Source organism: Engraulis encrasicolus, chromosome 6, assembly GCF_034702125.1.
Source record: "Engraulis encrasicolus isolate BLACKSEA-1 chromosome 6, IST_EnEncr_1.0, whole genome shotgun sequence".
Taxonomy (NCBI): domain Eukaryota; kingdom Metazoa; phylum Chordata; class Actinopteri; order Clupeiformes; family Engraulidae; genus Engraulis; species Engraulis encrasicolus.
The window spans coordinates 56,322,310-56,337,280 of NC_085862.1; the positions used below are offsets into that span (position 1 = coordinate 56,322,310).

A 14,971-nucleotide genomic window follows, 5' to 3' on the forward strand; every position below is an offset into this window, starting at 1 on the left:
AAAACCAAACCCTTGATATTTCACATAACATAACATAACATAACATAACATAACATAACATAACATAACATAACATAACATAACATAACATAACATAACATAACATAACATTACATAACATAACATAACATAACATAACATAACATAACATAACATAACATAACATAACATAACATAACATAACATAGCACATAACATAACACATCACTTCTTACCTTCTTCAAGAAAGGATCATGTCCTCCAGTCATAGATATCCAGGTGAAGAAAAAACAAACCCTTGGTATTTCAAATAAGAATAAGATAATATAAGATAACATAACATAACATAACATAACATAACATAACATAACATAACATAACATAACAATTTAAAGTAAAAAAAGTCTAATTGTCTAATATTTTAACCCCTTCCTCTCCAAAGCTCGTCCCCTGCTTCATCATGTCGCGTGCGGCCAATTGCTCTCCTGTTGCCATGGTGCCTGGTGACGAGGCTGGTCTTCAGCTGGCTTGCTTCCCAGAGGTCATCGTGTGCAACAGCAGCCTGTGGCTGAATACCAGCGGCAGCAGCAGCACAGACCACGTCCCTGACGTCTGCCTGAGCCAAGACGAGTACCTGGAGAGGCACCTGGGGCCGCGTCGCTCCGGCGACTTCCTGCCCATCTGCGTCACCTACCTGACCATCTTCCTGGTGGGCGTGCTGGGCAACGTGATGACCTGCGTGGTCATCGCCTCCAACCGGGTGATGCGCACGCCCACCAACTACTACCTGTTCAGCCTGGCCGTGTCCGACCTGCTGGTGCTGCTGCTGGGCCTGCCGCTGGAGCTGTACGAGATGTGGAGGAACTACCCGTTCTTACTGGGCCGCGGCGGCTGCTACTTCAAGACCTTCCTGTTCGAGACGGTGTGCTTCGCCTCCATCCTGAACGTGACGGCGCTGAGCGTGGAGCGCTACATCGCCGTGGTGCACCCGCTCAAGGCCAAGTACGTGGTGACGCGCACGCACGCCAAGCGCGTCATCCTCAGCATCTGGGCGGCGTCGGTGCTGTGCGCCGTGCCCAACACCAGCCTGCACGGCATCCTCACGCTGCCGCCGGGCTCGGGCGCGGCGGGTATCCCCGAGTCGGCCATCTGCACGCTGGTGAGGCCGCGCTGGCTTTACAACCTGCTGATCCAGGTGACCACGCTGCTCTTCTTCATGCTGCCCATGCTCACCATCAGCGTGCTCTACCTGCTCATCGGACTGCGGCTGCATCGGGAGAAGGTGAGCACTAATCAATATGCTGAGAAGTCAAGTCAAGTCAAGTCAAGTCAAAGTTTATTTGTAATGCACTTTTAACACAACACAAGCAGCTGACCAAAGTGCTAACAGAAGGGCCTAAGTAAAAAAAAGACTTGAAACAACATAAAGCAACAATTGACAAAAGACGTGGAGACATCCATAAAACACACAAAAATAAAGAACATAGGCATTAGTGGATAAGTCAGTATCAATAAGAACAAATAGACCTATATAAATGAATGAAAATCACACAAGAATGTCAATAAATAAGAGGGTTAAAAAAGGTGGGTTAAAACAATAAATAAAAAAAACAAATCAATAAGTCAGTAGGGCCCAGATGAGATTTAAAAGACAAGGGGAAATAAAAGCTTGGGCATAAAAATGGGTCTTAAGAGAAGGTAGAGTATAGACTAGAATAGAATAGAGAAGGATATAATGCCTTTCCATGGTGGCCGGATGGTACGTTGCAGTCACTGTCACTGGTGTATGACTGTGAGTGTGAATGGCTGAATTTGAGGCCAGACTCTTGACGTGATGTGTATGTCTGCGTTTGTGTGTGTGTGTGTGTGTGTGTGTGTGTGTGTGTGTGTGTGTGTGTGTGTGTGTGTGTGTGTGTGTGTGTGTGTGTGTGTGTGTGTGTGTGTGTGTGTTCAAAAATATGTTCTGTATATTTCCTGTGCACTTTGTATGTGCTAGTGACGTTGGCTATGATTATGTCCTCTTTTGAAAGTCGCTTTGGTTATAAAGCGTCTGCCAAATGCAATGTAATGTAATGTAATATAATGTAAGGCATACAATGTAAAGAGCTTTGAGTGGTCAAAGGATAGGCGCTATATAGTGCATGCAGTCCATTTACCATTTTATTTTATTGTAGGCCTACTATTCACATGTTCAATTTGCACTATTCACCAGGGGTGAGGAACCTTTTTGGCTGAGAGAACAATAAAAGCCATATATTTCAAAAAACATTTTTTAATGAGAGCCATGTGATGTTTTTTTAACACTAAATAAACCCTACAGCTATGTATGTATTTTCAAGAATGAAGTAACCCTTGGAAACCAACAATTTAGAATATGTATACACAGTCGGTGCAGATATTAAAGGGCATGTACTGGTACAATACGGCGGGCTATTTAGTGAAAAGACATAGGCCACTGTGACTAATATAATGTGTGTGCTGCTGCCATCTTTGATGGTAACGTCAACAGGTGCTGGAAGTTCTGGAGGACAAGTCCAGCCGCGGAGGTCAACTGAGCCACGCCGCCGCGCGCTCCAAGCAGCAGAAGGCCAGACGCCAGCAGGTCACCAAGATGCTCTGTGAGTATGAAGTACAATACAGGGGTGCATTTCTGGAAAGCGTAGTTGTTAGCAGTTAGCAACTTGGATAGTTGCCAATGGTAAATTGCATTGCAACCAACAAAGTAGCTATCGTAGTTAGCAACTACGCTCTCGAGAAATGCACCCCAGCCTTCAGCTCAGTCAGATGAAGTGCAAAAAGAGAGAATAAAGGTCGACTGTAGAATATCTTTGGCGTGCTGATAACAGTGTCAATCCTACAATGATTTGTGCCCCAGTTCACACCCCATCCGATGTTGCATAGCCCCTAGGACCTCCCCCTGATGGGTAATCATTGGGTCACTGAAAGAAAGAACTTGGAATTTGCATCGAAAAAATAGGCCTACACTGAAAGTATCCCAAAAGTCCCCTGAAGTTTGACACTCATTTTTAATCCTAATCTGTTAGATTATTCTTCACTTGACAGTGAGCTCATCAGGTTTGGCCCGTCACATGTGGCCAGGGACAGCTTTGGCCTGGCCCAGGATAAAGTCACCTGAATGGGCCACCCACCCAATGCATATAATGTAATGAGTACCCATTTCTGGGTCCCCTCTTTCTCTGGACCCGGGACAACTGACCCCTTTGTCCCCCCTGTCAGCTTCCTTCCATGTGGTCATGAAGGAGGTCTGTGCAATGCTCCCTTGTTGGCTGTTTAGCGATTTATTAGCATACGCCCTGAACGAGCCTCTGTTTGCTCTGCTAATTTTGTAGCACAAACACACACACACACACACACACACACACACACACACACACACACACACACACACACACACACACACACACACACACACACACACACACACACACACACCAATTATCTCACTAATGGCTGTACATAATTAAAGAGATCAATGCATGGCTAGTTTCACTCTGAATTAATACAGTAAGTCCTCAGGGATTGCTTAGTTGCCATGCAGGCCTCCCAGCAACCATCCAACATCTGGACCCCACACAACTGTGAACCATAACTGGACTGGCCACAAGGCATACAGGGCATTTGCCCGGTGGACTGTTGATGATTTTGGCCTGGTCTTCCCCTCAATGTAGTGACATCAGTCCTTATGCCGCTAGCTGACCTGTCTGAGTAAGATTCAAACATTCATTTTGCCTGATGTGGTCAAATAGCTTGTAATAGATGACTGAAAATATTGTCACAGGCTTCATTGTCTCTCTCAATGCCTTTCGGACTGGTTTTGGCTGAAATGCTCTGTCTGATTTTTTGTCCCAGACCAGCCCTACTGTGAACACAAAATGGATTTCACTTGTGCAAAAAATCATCTTGGGCTAGAATTAATGTGGTCTTTCAGGGTTTTTTCCCCTATTTCTTTCACTCCATCGTTTTGATTATACTTTCCTAACCCATCAAGACAGAGTGTTATAAACTTGCTATTAAAGAATGGCAATGACCAAGTCATTGTGAATTAGGAAAGGTCCTGTGTTAAGTGACAGTGGCGTAGTACTATGGTAGTTAACATTTCAGTGAATGTTAGTGTTCCACTGGTGGAACGGCGTGCATTATGGGGGTTACACTCATTAAACTTAAACTGCACACTCTTAAAAAAGACAATCTGGAGGCAGTCGACTGTATCATTTGTCCTTTGTTGGAACATACTCCCAGTAAAGTGTGTTCCAGTAAAGAACAAATGAGGGTGTTTGTGCCAATTAAGCGTAAAGGATGGAGCAGCCTTGACATTTTTTTCGTTTTATGGTAACTAATGGCCCTTTTCTGTTGACGAGCACCCGGACCTTGACATATTTTTATAAGACCCACAGCAGTGCTTTCACATCTTTTCTCCTATGTACTTTTCTTATTGTGGTGTTAAGGGGCTTAAAATACCCTATTCTATTCTACTTACCTCTCACAGGAAATCTTGTTAAGTTTTTATTTTGACTCAGCAAACTTTTGAAAGCAAACTTTAGCCATCTCTACTATCCAAAAAAAGCACGACTATTAAACCACAAACTCAAACAACTTCAGTTCAAAGACTACACTGAATTGCGTAACTGCATTTTCGACAAACAACAAGCCTGGTCTGTGTCCTTACAGGAAGCTTCAATAATTCATTTCCAGAAACAAAACAAGTACATTTAGATCACAGTTATGGAAAAAAAAGTTTTTGGCTTTGTTTTGTGGAGCATTGATTGTGTTTTAGTAATCGGTCAATGTGGCTGAGCCCAATTTTGGGCTGATAGCATGGTACCTTTGGGCTAAATAATTGCCTGTGAACTGTAGCTGATGAGTACACTGTCGAGGTAAGCATGGACACCCCACAGCGAAAGGGGAAAGAGGAGAAAACAAAGGTGGACTGCATCCTCTTGTCCACATGAATTATGTATGCCGGTTATGCTAACTGCATCTTCTGCAGGAAGCCACCTACAGAGAAAAGAATGGAGGGAGTTCAGGGCACCGGCAGGGCCATCTGATTAGACCCAGTTGCCCCCAGCTGCCCCGGCCGAGCTCTTCAACGTGAAATCAAATTAGCTAAGCTCAGGGCTCTGAATAACTGACAAACAACACACAAGCAGCTCTGTCCGCTTTTTGGAAAGGTGCGGTAATAACCACATACAGTTCGTACTGTATTAAAGGACATCAGAGTTTATCAGAATTATTATTCAGTTATTACTTAGAGTTGTTGTTTTAAAGTGCTCATTATTGACCTTGGTGTGTGTGTAATGATGCCTTCAACGTGTGTGCATGTGTGTGTGCGTGTGTGTGTGTGTGTGTGTGTGTGTGTGTGTGTGTGTGTGTGTGTGTGTGTGTGTGTGTGTGTGTGTGTGTGCGTGCGTGCGTGTGTGTGTGTGTGTGCGCGTGTGTCTGTTTGTGTACACGCGCATGCATGCATGCATAATTGCGTATTTTTGTGGCCATTCATCTGCAGTTGTCCTGGTGGTGGTGTTTGGGATCTGCTGGGCGCCGTTCCACGTGGACCGGCTGATGTGGAGCTTCATTGACGACTGGACCAGCGAGCAGCTCCACCTCTTCCAGTACGTGCACCTGGTCTCAGGCGTCCTCTTCTACCTCAGCTCGGCCGTCAACCCCGTGCTCTACAACCTCATGTCCAGCCGCTTCCGCGAGATGTTTAAGGAGGCCATGTGCCAGCGCCACACGCGCGCTCGCCGCCGCCACGGCCGCCACAGCCGCCACGGCTGCCACCCCGTGCCCGCCAGGAAGCAGTCGCTCAGCATGACCCGCCTCACGCTGCGCAGCACCCTCAGCGATGGCCCACAATGCAACATTAAACCAGACACCAACGCCAAAGCCGACAACGCTGAGTCAGCGTTCACGTGATCAGACATATGGGGAGAGCATGAGCGGGGGTGTTGTAATTAGCCTTTTTCACCATGACGCCAGACAAGCTCCATTTTTAAAGTGAAGCAGCAAAAACGACAACCGGTTTCCATAGAAAACAGTGGGGTTTAAATGTATGCTATGGCACCGGATGCTACATTTCCTGCTTCAATGAATCATGATGCATTGAATCAACATCCTGTGAAAAAGGTGCATAGAGGCTAAAGTAGGAGTGAGTCACCAGGGCCCATTTAAGGGAAGCCCCCCACAAGGAGATTATTTTTACATATTAATATCATATCAAGATTTTAACATTGGACATTGTTTGTACATAGGACATTGGACATTGGTTGTTGAGACAAACTATTTACCAATGCTAAAGCTACCTAATGTAGATGCTAATGTAAATTGCTAAGTGCTGCCAAAAGATTTGTAATATAATACAGACCCATGTGTGTCTGATTGTATGCATGACTGGAGCATGATCAGCCATGGTGCTTACTGGGACTCAATAAACTGCTTGTTCTTTACCAGCTCTGCAGTCTTAACTATCATGATCCTACTACAGCATACACCAAACTTGCCCAGCAAACCTTTTAGGATTTAAAAAGTTTGTTATTTTATAGCTGCATTCAGACTAATGAAGGAACATAAGTGTGTGATTTGCTATGAGAGCTTCATTTCAGGGTCCTACATTGTACACCAAACTTTCCCAGAAAACCTTTTTATTTATTTTAGAGTGTGTATTTTAGAGCTGCTTTCGGGTTAATAAAGGAAAGTACGTTTTTGATTTACTAAGATAGCTTTATGGCCATTTTTTTCAATACACATGAATTGAGCTTAGGGAGACGGAGGTCGGCAATTTTCCTCCGAGTTAAACGTTTTCCTCAATGGTTTTAGGTTAGGCCATATTGATTTTCAGCCTTACGATCTCCTTGATTTCTACCAGAATAAGACATTCCCTGTGATGGAAAACAAACCTTTCCTTCTTATGTTATTAAAACAGCCACATCACAACCATATTACAGCCAACCAACCAGTCATATTACTGACATGTACTGTACTGTACCGCCCCTACAAAAATGAAACCAAAGCCCCCACATAACCCTCATCCGTGGATATCCGATGAAATTCGTTGTTTAATGAGAAAGTGTTGCATCACTGAGCGTGTATGGAAGAAAACAAGGCTTGAAGTACACCACCTGTATTTATCAGAGCTCAGCTCTCTCTCCTTAGGCCCATTGTTTTGAACTTTTATTCATCCCATATCTTTTATCTTCTTTAAATGCTTAGTTTTTTATTACTCTGTCTTACATTTTATTGCATTGATTTTACTCTACCTGTTTTATTGCTATGTATATAATTATGTGTGTGTGTGTGTGTATGGTATTTTGAAAACAGTAAAAAACTTTGCGATATAAACACTTTTTACTTAACTTTCTTTACTTTCCTTGCAGCCAGACCAAGTACCACAAAGCAAAAGCAGCAGGGCCTCTCTCTCTCTCTCTCTCTCCCTCCCCACTCTCTTTAATTGGATAATAGGGGTGTTTTGGAGACGACTATGGGGCTTAATAATACTTCCCCATCTCCTCTTCTCTCGGGGAGGCTAAACCCAATATTACCTCCCCCTGTTACTTTATTGCTCTGTTTGTGCTCTGGACAGGCCTGCAGTCTCCACCGCATAAGCTGGTGTGACTGAATCAATAAATAATACAGAAAGCTAAATATAATACTGAAAAACAGGTTTGAAATGTATGATTGTAACTGTCAGCATTTTCAACAGTCTACGACGTTGATTCATTTTCATTCAAGTCCATGAATGAATGTTCACGCTTCCACAGGTTCAATTATAGCCAATAGCAAGCCTGTGTTTGCCAATGGTAAATGTTAAATGGACTGTGTTTTACATTATCCCTCCAACGAGCACTCCACTGCGTCGAACACTAAAAGCAATTTACAATGTAGGCTATATCTCACATTCAACCATTCACACTCACATTTACACACTGGTGGTGGCAGTGGCTGCCATGGCCCTGCTGCCAAGATCCACCCATAAGCCACCATCAAGACTATTTCTCATCAATTTAAATGTGAGACTGCATGGCTGAATGGTAGGGTAAAACAAAACAAAAACACAGAGTATGGCTTTCTATTGACTCCTTATGAAGTTTAATGGCGGCCTAAGGTGTTGTTGACTGCCTGGAGCTCAACTTGGCTGGGGGCGTAGAGCAGTGTTGATAGCCTGGAGCAATGGTGACAGCTTCGCTGTACTATCCATACACGAGGGAAGTACATACTTTGATGTTCAACCTAGATTCATGGAATGACTGTCATCAAATGCCTCCAGGCCATGCTTCAATTGGTCAGAAAACAGATAATATATTTTTTTAAATCCTCCAAAAAAACCCTCCAACTTCCATTGTCATTGTAACACAGTACTCCACAGCTCAGAAGTTTTCACTGCATCCAACCAAATTGGCCATCACTTTGCTCCCCAAGGGACGGTACCATGCTCAGGGTACCTCAGTCATGGAAGAGGATGGGGGAGAGCACTGGTTAATTACTCCCCCCACCAACCTGGTTGAACCGGCAACCTTTGGGCAACAAGTCAGACGAGAGAGTGCAGCTTAAAGCTTAAAAAAAATATTTTGGAGCTTTATTTGAGATGGTAGAGTGAGGAGACACAGAACGCAAGTGGGAGAGAGAGATGGCATAGTATTGGGCCTATTAGGAAAGAGTTTGAGCAAAACTTTCAGTTATATCCTCTTGCACTATGTCCTATGTTATCAACACATAAAAGAGGACCTTCTGCAGATGGGGCAATCTCCCTGCCTCTCACAGTGAGGTGCAATTTTAATACAATACCTTGGATGGTGCCATACTCTGTGCTGGCTGTAGGGATCTTGTGAATTATTGAACATTATGCATTTCAAATTATATTGAGTGTATAACATTGAAGCGGTGATGTGAGTTGCACACTGTTCATTCTCTCAAAGTGATTTTTTTTGTGTGAAAATATTTAATTAAAATTCTGAAGAAATGTGAGGAGTGGAGTGTACACGCTTCTTCCACATTGTATATACTGCTCAGCATTTTTACTGTATCGTTTTTTTTTATGACAATAATTTTAATTTGATTTATTCAAGAACTAAAGCTTGGTTGCTGTTTAAAGTAGGCCTATATTATTGCACTATTGTTTTGTGACATCAGCCATTACAAAAATAAAAGGTTTGAAAAATACAATGACGTTAAAGTTTAAAAAGCGTTTTAGAAAACTGCCCAACCATAATCAAAAGCATAATCAGAAGAAAACACAAGCAGGTAATTGGAGTGCTTTTGGGTCTTCACCTTTTTTTCCTTGGTGCTCAGCAGCGGCTCTCAAACTTGGTCCAGGAAGACAGATGCTAAGGCACTCAAGGTTGCAATTTTTTAAAAACGTTTTTTTTTATACGCCCTGAAGAAGGCCATAAGGGCCGAAACGCGTAGGCATTCTAGCCAAATAAAAAAATAAAAAAGTAAAAAAATTGCAAACTTGAGTGCCTCAGCATCTGTCTTCCTGGACATAATCAGAAGAAGTTAATACCTGTTTCAACATAAGCCTACATCTGACACAAAACACTGACAACACTGTGGACATGTACATGGTGCCTGTTAGGAAATTACTTTGTGAAACTGTCCACAGAAATCAGTTGTCACCATATGCAACATTTCCCCTGCAGTGGAGATATGAAAATGTGTGAAAACTTGATCTATGTTGTTTGACAAGTGTGATCTTGTAACATCTCTCTTACATCATGGACCTTGGCCTCCATGCACACAGGCAGGCAGTCCCCTAACCAGCAGGGGGCTTCACTACCCATTGGCATCATAAATAAAGGCTTACCAGGTGCACAGGACACACATGCTGACAACATTCAAAAGAAAAAATATTCTTAAACCACATTTCAATAGGATTTTGACTCAATTTTATGACTAATAATTTGGCACATTTTTAGGCAGAAAATTGCAGTCAGCACAACAATTCCTTGGCCAAGGACTGGAGTTACTTGAAAGAACATGATAGGCCTAAATGCTTGACCAATTTCCAATCCGTCTCTGAGTCACCAGTGGGCCACACAGTCTGATTTATGAAGATGTATGACTGGAAGGGGCCCATTGCACAGAGGGGCCCACAATTTGCTGCTATATGCATCTGGTGAGGAGTGTATCTTTGCGCACGGGAAATGTACTCAGACAAAAAAAGATTAAAACGCAAAGAATTTCAAGAAACCAACATGCGTTCCCCGTTGATCAAAAGAGACACACTGTGAGACATAATCCCATACATACAACAGTGTGGTGAAGCACTGAATACCTCCACCTAATGTCAATACTGTACGTTGTCGCATGCCGCCCAGTGCAGGCGTGCGTCTCGCGCACTTGTGCAGAGAATCTCGAGTCACCGCTGTGTTCATTTGGCGATGTGAAGCGGTCAGCTGCGTTTGTTTGCTGATTAGCATCAACAAGGGAACATCATTAATGGGAGGAGGAGCTTTTGATTGTCTTAAAATCCGAAGACGCCGAATACTCAAAACAAAAGAGGAGCGCGCGTAATTCTGTCCTTGTGCGAGTTGACATGGAACGTCAAATGTTTTTACTTGCTTTGTTTCTCTGTGTGACTTTCAATATATGCGAGGGCACAGGAGTAGATCACAAAAAGCCGTGTGGATATCCCCCTTCGCAGTGGTGTCGGTCCCTGGAAATAGCCATTGAGTGTGGGGTGAGCTTTATTTTGCACGAATCGTTTCTTAATTTTATTTTTGGCAAATGGTGTTAATGGCCACATGCAGTAGCCTATGTTCCGAAACTAATATAAAGTGCACGTGCTAATTTTAAATTGATTGTAGACGGCTGTATAACTTCGAATCTTCGGATGTCTTGGAATGCAGGTGACACAACTTAATTTGTTCGATCAGCGAGGAGGTATTGGAAGTGCGCACTGTCTGATTGTTGAGAGTTCTTGTCAAAGTCTAAGGCAAATGGGGGTTCATTAGTAGTCAGTCTATGGATGAATCCTGTTTTTTTTCTCTCGGACTCATTTTTTTCTTTTCCATTTCATTTTGGGCTACCAGGAGTAGTTTTCTGGTCTGATGAATAGCGCCGTTGTGCATCATCAATGTCCATTCTTGGGAAATTAGGAGCGGCAGGGCGCTCATTTGCAGCGAGCATGTGATCTTCTCATCTGAGACATCAGGGGAAAGTGGTTAGAGGAGAGAGAGGACGCAAGTTTTACCTCCTCTTACTGTTCTTGTGGAGACATTTAACACTATCTGTAGTGCCACCTCAGCCAATTTGTGTTTCAATTCCCTACTAAAAAGGGAATCTTGTTTTATTTATGTGTGCCTCTTTTAGAACAATACTTTGTACATCACAAGATGCATGGGAAACCAGGGCTGCTGTTTTTTTTGGTTATTAGTAATGAGGGGCTGTTGTAGGTACTCACAGCTGTTTAACTGACAATAAAACAAGCAGCAAAGCTGTTGGAGCTCTCCCGGTGGTTATTTAGGCCTACCTGTTAATACATTTGAACTCCAGCAAGCATTGTACCTGAGACAAAAAAAAAGATTTCATTGGGGGTTCCCATTATCCCAATTCTATTTGCCTCATGATGGCGTTGCAAGATGGCATTGACGGCAGAGGTTTAATTCAATACCTCGCAGATGGAATGATGGACTTTAGGCTACCCACTGAATATTTTTTTCCCCTATTCGACCACTGTCACACACACACAAATGTCACTTTTGAGGGGAAAAAACTGTTTTGATTATTCATGATTAATAATTAATTGATTTAAAATGTTTTCATCAAGTCCCACCCGTAGTTTTAATTTATTGGTTGATCTCTGACAGGTGCAAAAGCAATGCCTGGAGCTGAGGGCCACCAGCCCGAACACCACAGTGCCCCTAGTGGAGGTGACCCTGTACTACGAGAGTCTGTGCAATGGGTGCAGGTCATTCATCACTCAACAGCTCTACCCGACCTGGACCCTCCTCAAGGACATCATGGCCGTCAACTTGGTGCCCTATGGCAACGCCCAGGTAATTCACAGGCGAGCCACGATGCTGTGATTGTGGGTAGCAGGTGAAAGGACCTCCTGACCTATCCTGTTGCTTGTGTCCTGATTTGAGGCAAGACATCGTTGATGATAAAAGTTTTACTCTGTGAGTGTGATGCATTTGCCTAACGTCCACCATATTCCCACAGGAAATGCAGAATGCTGTTATCTGTCAGCACGGCGAACCAGAGTGTCATGGTAACATGATTGAGGTAAGACTCAGGAAATGATGAGGTGTATTCATGGGCCTTCCCCACCATCCTTCCTAGATTGAAAAGTAACAGTGATGCTTGATTGCTCTTTTCAGGCATGTATTCTGCACAGCAGTAGCCATGATGAGGCCTTCCATATCATCAACTGCATGGAGTCTGCCGCTAATGTCCTGAATGCAGCCCAGCCCGTGAGTGTGTGTGTGTGTGTGTAGTGTGGTCTGGTAGGCAGGCACATCCTGGCTGTACAGCTTGTGAGTGCTGCTCTTCTGAGAACTGTTTCTCGCATTGCAGCAGAGAAGAGCAGTAGGCTCAAAGTTTGCAGATGTATGAAGTGTGGGATTTGGAGATCTACTGCATACATAACCACTATAGATGTCAACATCTCTATCAATGCCCAGAGTGACCAATCAATATGCTGTATTCAGGGTAGTGTGTGTGTAGTGTCAGTGTGTGTGTGTTTACAGTCTTGTATATCACCCCACAGTGCCTGCTGCTGTTTGCCCCGTCCATAAAATGGGAGACCATCTCGACCTGCATCAGGGGGCCTCTGGGCCGAACTCTCATCCACCAAAACGCTGCCAAGACCCGGGCTCTGACTCCACCACACAATCATGTACCCTGGGTCACCTTCAATGGGGTAAGGAGGACATTACATTACATCACACCTAGTAACTGACGCTACTGAAGCCACTTACAGATATCACAGGGTATTGGTTACTGGAGCAATGTTGGGCATCTTGCCCAAGGGCACCTCAGCTATGGGTGGATTAAGGGATTGGTATTGGTGGGGATCGAACCTGCAACCCTGTGATCTGCAGTCCTATTCCTTAAACATTAAACCATGTCTGTCCCATAAAGATTGCCGGAATGGGAGGGAAGCTGAATGGAACGTGTGGGGTTGGCTGCATCGTCATTCGTATGAGGATAATGGTCATGGGATGGAAGTCAAACTAGTTCCTCACGTCCTTGTTTTGAGGCCACTTGTCTCAGTGTCATCATGACTCTGTGGAGAAAAAGATTTAAGTTTCCCCACTGTCAACTCAGGAGGAGTGACCGTTGAAGGGGTTTTACCCGTTAAGCATCCCTATTGCCATGAGATGATGACCTCTGCATTGTGCTTTTTATAAGACATTGAATGAGACTCAGATCAGTGACTCAGAGCCTTGCGTCACAAGACTAGTTTGACTAGTTTTGACCTCTTTTGACATTCCATTGTCCCATCCTTAATTTGTGCTTGTGGCCTCCCACTTGGCTGAGACCCTGACCCGCTGTCAGCCTAGGCACACCAACTTTAAATAGCGCTTTTACAAGACATTGAATATAGCTTCTATTGTCAATGACCTCTTGCAACGTCATCACGAGGCCACAAGCACAAGGGAGGACGGGAGTTTGGATAATGGAATTGGCCCATGAGCTACAGAGCCAGCCGCCATTAAAATAAAGTGTCTTCCTGTTGTATAGTTGCCCTGGATTCAAATACGGGATTCCAGTGTATCAAACTACATGTTAGAATTTAAAACAATTGAAATGAAGGCAAGTCATGAAACCTGGATTTGTTAATGCACTACTAGGCCATTATTAAGCATCATGTGCATTCTTTGTACTGCAGGTGTACACGGATGAATGGGAGGACCAGGCAATGTCCTCACTCTTCCACTTGGTTTGCAGTTTGTACAAGGTGAGAGGTTGTCATGTGATTATATTTGAGTTATAAATGAAGTCTGCATTTGTTTCTATTAAATATGTTATGTGTGCCTGTGTTTTCCAGGGACCCAAGCCACCAGCCTGTACAGGAGCTTTGCGGAAAGTGAACAGAAGTTTTTGCTGACGGATGTTCTTGTCATTGCATGCATTTACTATATTCTAAAATAAATTGCTCTTGGGCCTATCTATCAGAATTATATGAATGCATTTATTGTCTTCAACTTGTTTGTAGCTGCAACATAAATCTTATTACAACATTCAAATACAACCAGTCTGTACAGGAACAAGTTGTTCAACGTGTCAATTAATACACAGCATATACAGTACATAGCCTACTTAAAATTAATTTAGGCAGTGGGGAGGAGAGTCTGGCATCGTGGATGAAGCTGTTGCCAAATATCTTCAATGTGGTAGTAGACCAAGATAAGTCGTAGCTCACATCATCAATACAACAAAGTGGGATCAACTCCATTCTCCTAAATGGACATGACTTTCTCATTCATCTCCAGTCATTCTTCCAAGTCTCCTAAAGTGGCATGGCTTCCATAGGATTGGCGTTTAGAGCCTTACATCATTTAGGCCTAATTAATTATCTACTTGAACTTTGTGTGAAATATAAAATCCTTATTACACCCAAATAAACTGTCCTAAATTCCTGTGGCATTAGTAGGCTGCATTGCAAATGTGTGTCCCTGTTTCCAAACAGTTTTTATACTATATTAAATAAATCCAAAATATGTTACCAACATGTGTTATTGAATCTTTTTTGCATGCAATGTCGGTGTACTTGTAACTGCCATTCAGTTTTTTTTTTTTGCTCTCTCCTCCTTCTTCTTCTTCTTCTTCTTTCCTCTTCTTAGCTGAGTGCTTTTCATTTCTTTTTGTCTTTTCCCTTGTAAATACCTTTGCAGACCCTTGGACTGAAATGATGGTCTCAAAGGATTATATGGACTGAAGGGACTATATGGATATGACTACTGTATATGCACCTGAGCTTATTATGAATGTAACCGTCTACCCCCCCCCCCCCCAAAACAAATAAAGCCCATTG

At 43.4% G+C, this 14,971-nt stretch overlaps 2 protein-coding genes across 2 annotated transcripts; both read left to right on the forward strand.

Moving 5' to 3' along the window:
• Positions 1-439: 439 nt before the first annotated feature.
• LOC134451604 (neuromedin-U receptor 1-like) lies at positions 440-5,910 on the forward strand. The gene is made up of 4 exons (XM_063202108.1): positions 440-1,261; positions 2,489-2,597; positions 5,501-5,720; positions 5,760-5,910. The coding sequence occupies exons 1-4, from the start codon at positions 440-442 to the stop codon at positions 5,908-5,910; spliced, it is 1,302 nt and encodes a 433-aa protein (XP_063058178.1).
• A 4,525-nt stretch (positions 5,911-10,435) lies between these two features.
• On the forward strand, positions 10,436-14,114 carry ifi30b (IFI30 lysosomal thiol reductase b). The gene is made up of 7 exons (XM_063202011.1): positions 10,436-10,669; positions 11,799-11,987; positions 12,154-12,216; positions 12,312-12,404; positions 12,701-12,853; positions 13,826-13,894; positions 13,985-14,114. Exons 1-7 carry the CDS (start codon positions 10,526-10,528, stop codon positions 14,042-14,044), a joined length of 771 nt encoding a protein of 256 aa, XP_063058081.1. The 5' UTR covers positions 10,436-10,525; the 3' UTR covers positions 14,045-14,114.
• Positions 14,115-14,971: the final 857 nt, after the last annotated feature.

Bases quoted from the DNA above. Each gene is read 5' to 3' on its own strand.
- LOC134451604 (XM_063202108.1), top strand. From the start codon at position 440: ATGTCGCGTGCGGCCAATTGCTCTCCTGTTGCCATGGTGCCTGGTGAC. The intron at 1,262-2,488 runs GTGAGCACTAAT...TAACGTCAACAG, and splicing joins TGCGGCTGCATCGGGAGAAG to GTGCTGGAAGTTCTGGAGGA. The intron at 5,721-5,759 runs GCGCCACACGCG...CGGCCGCCACAG, and splicing joins TTTAAGGAGGCCATGTGCCA to CCGCCACGGCTGCCACCCCG.
- ifi30b (XM_063202011.1), top strand. From the start codon at position 10,526: ATGGAACGTCAAATGTTTTTACTTGCTTTGTTTCTCTGTGTGACTTTC. The intron at 10,670-11,798 runs GTGAGCTTTATT...GATCTCTGACAG, and splicing joins AAATAGCCATTGAGTGTGGG to GTGCAAAAGCAATGCCTGGA. The intron at 13,895-13,984 runs GTGAGAGGTTGT...TGTGTTTTCCAG, and splicing joins TGGTTTGCAGTTTGTACAAG to GGACCCAAGCCACCAGCCTG.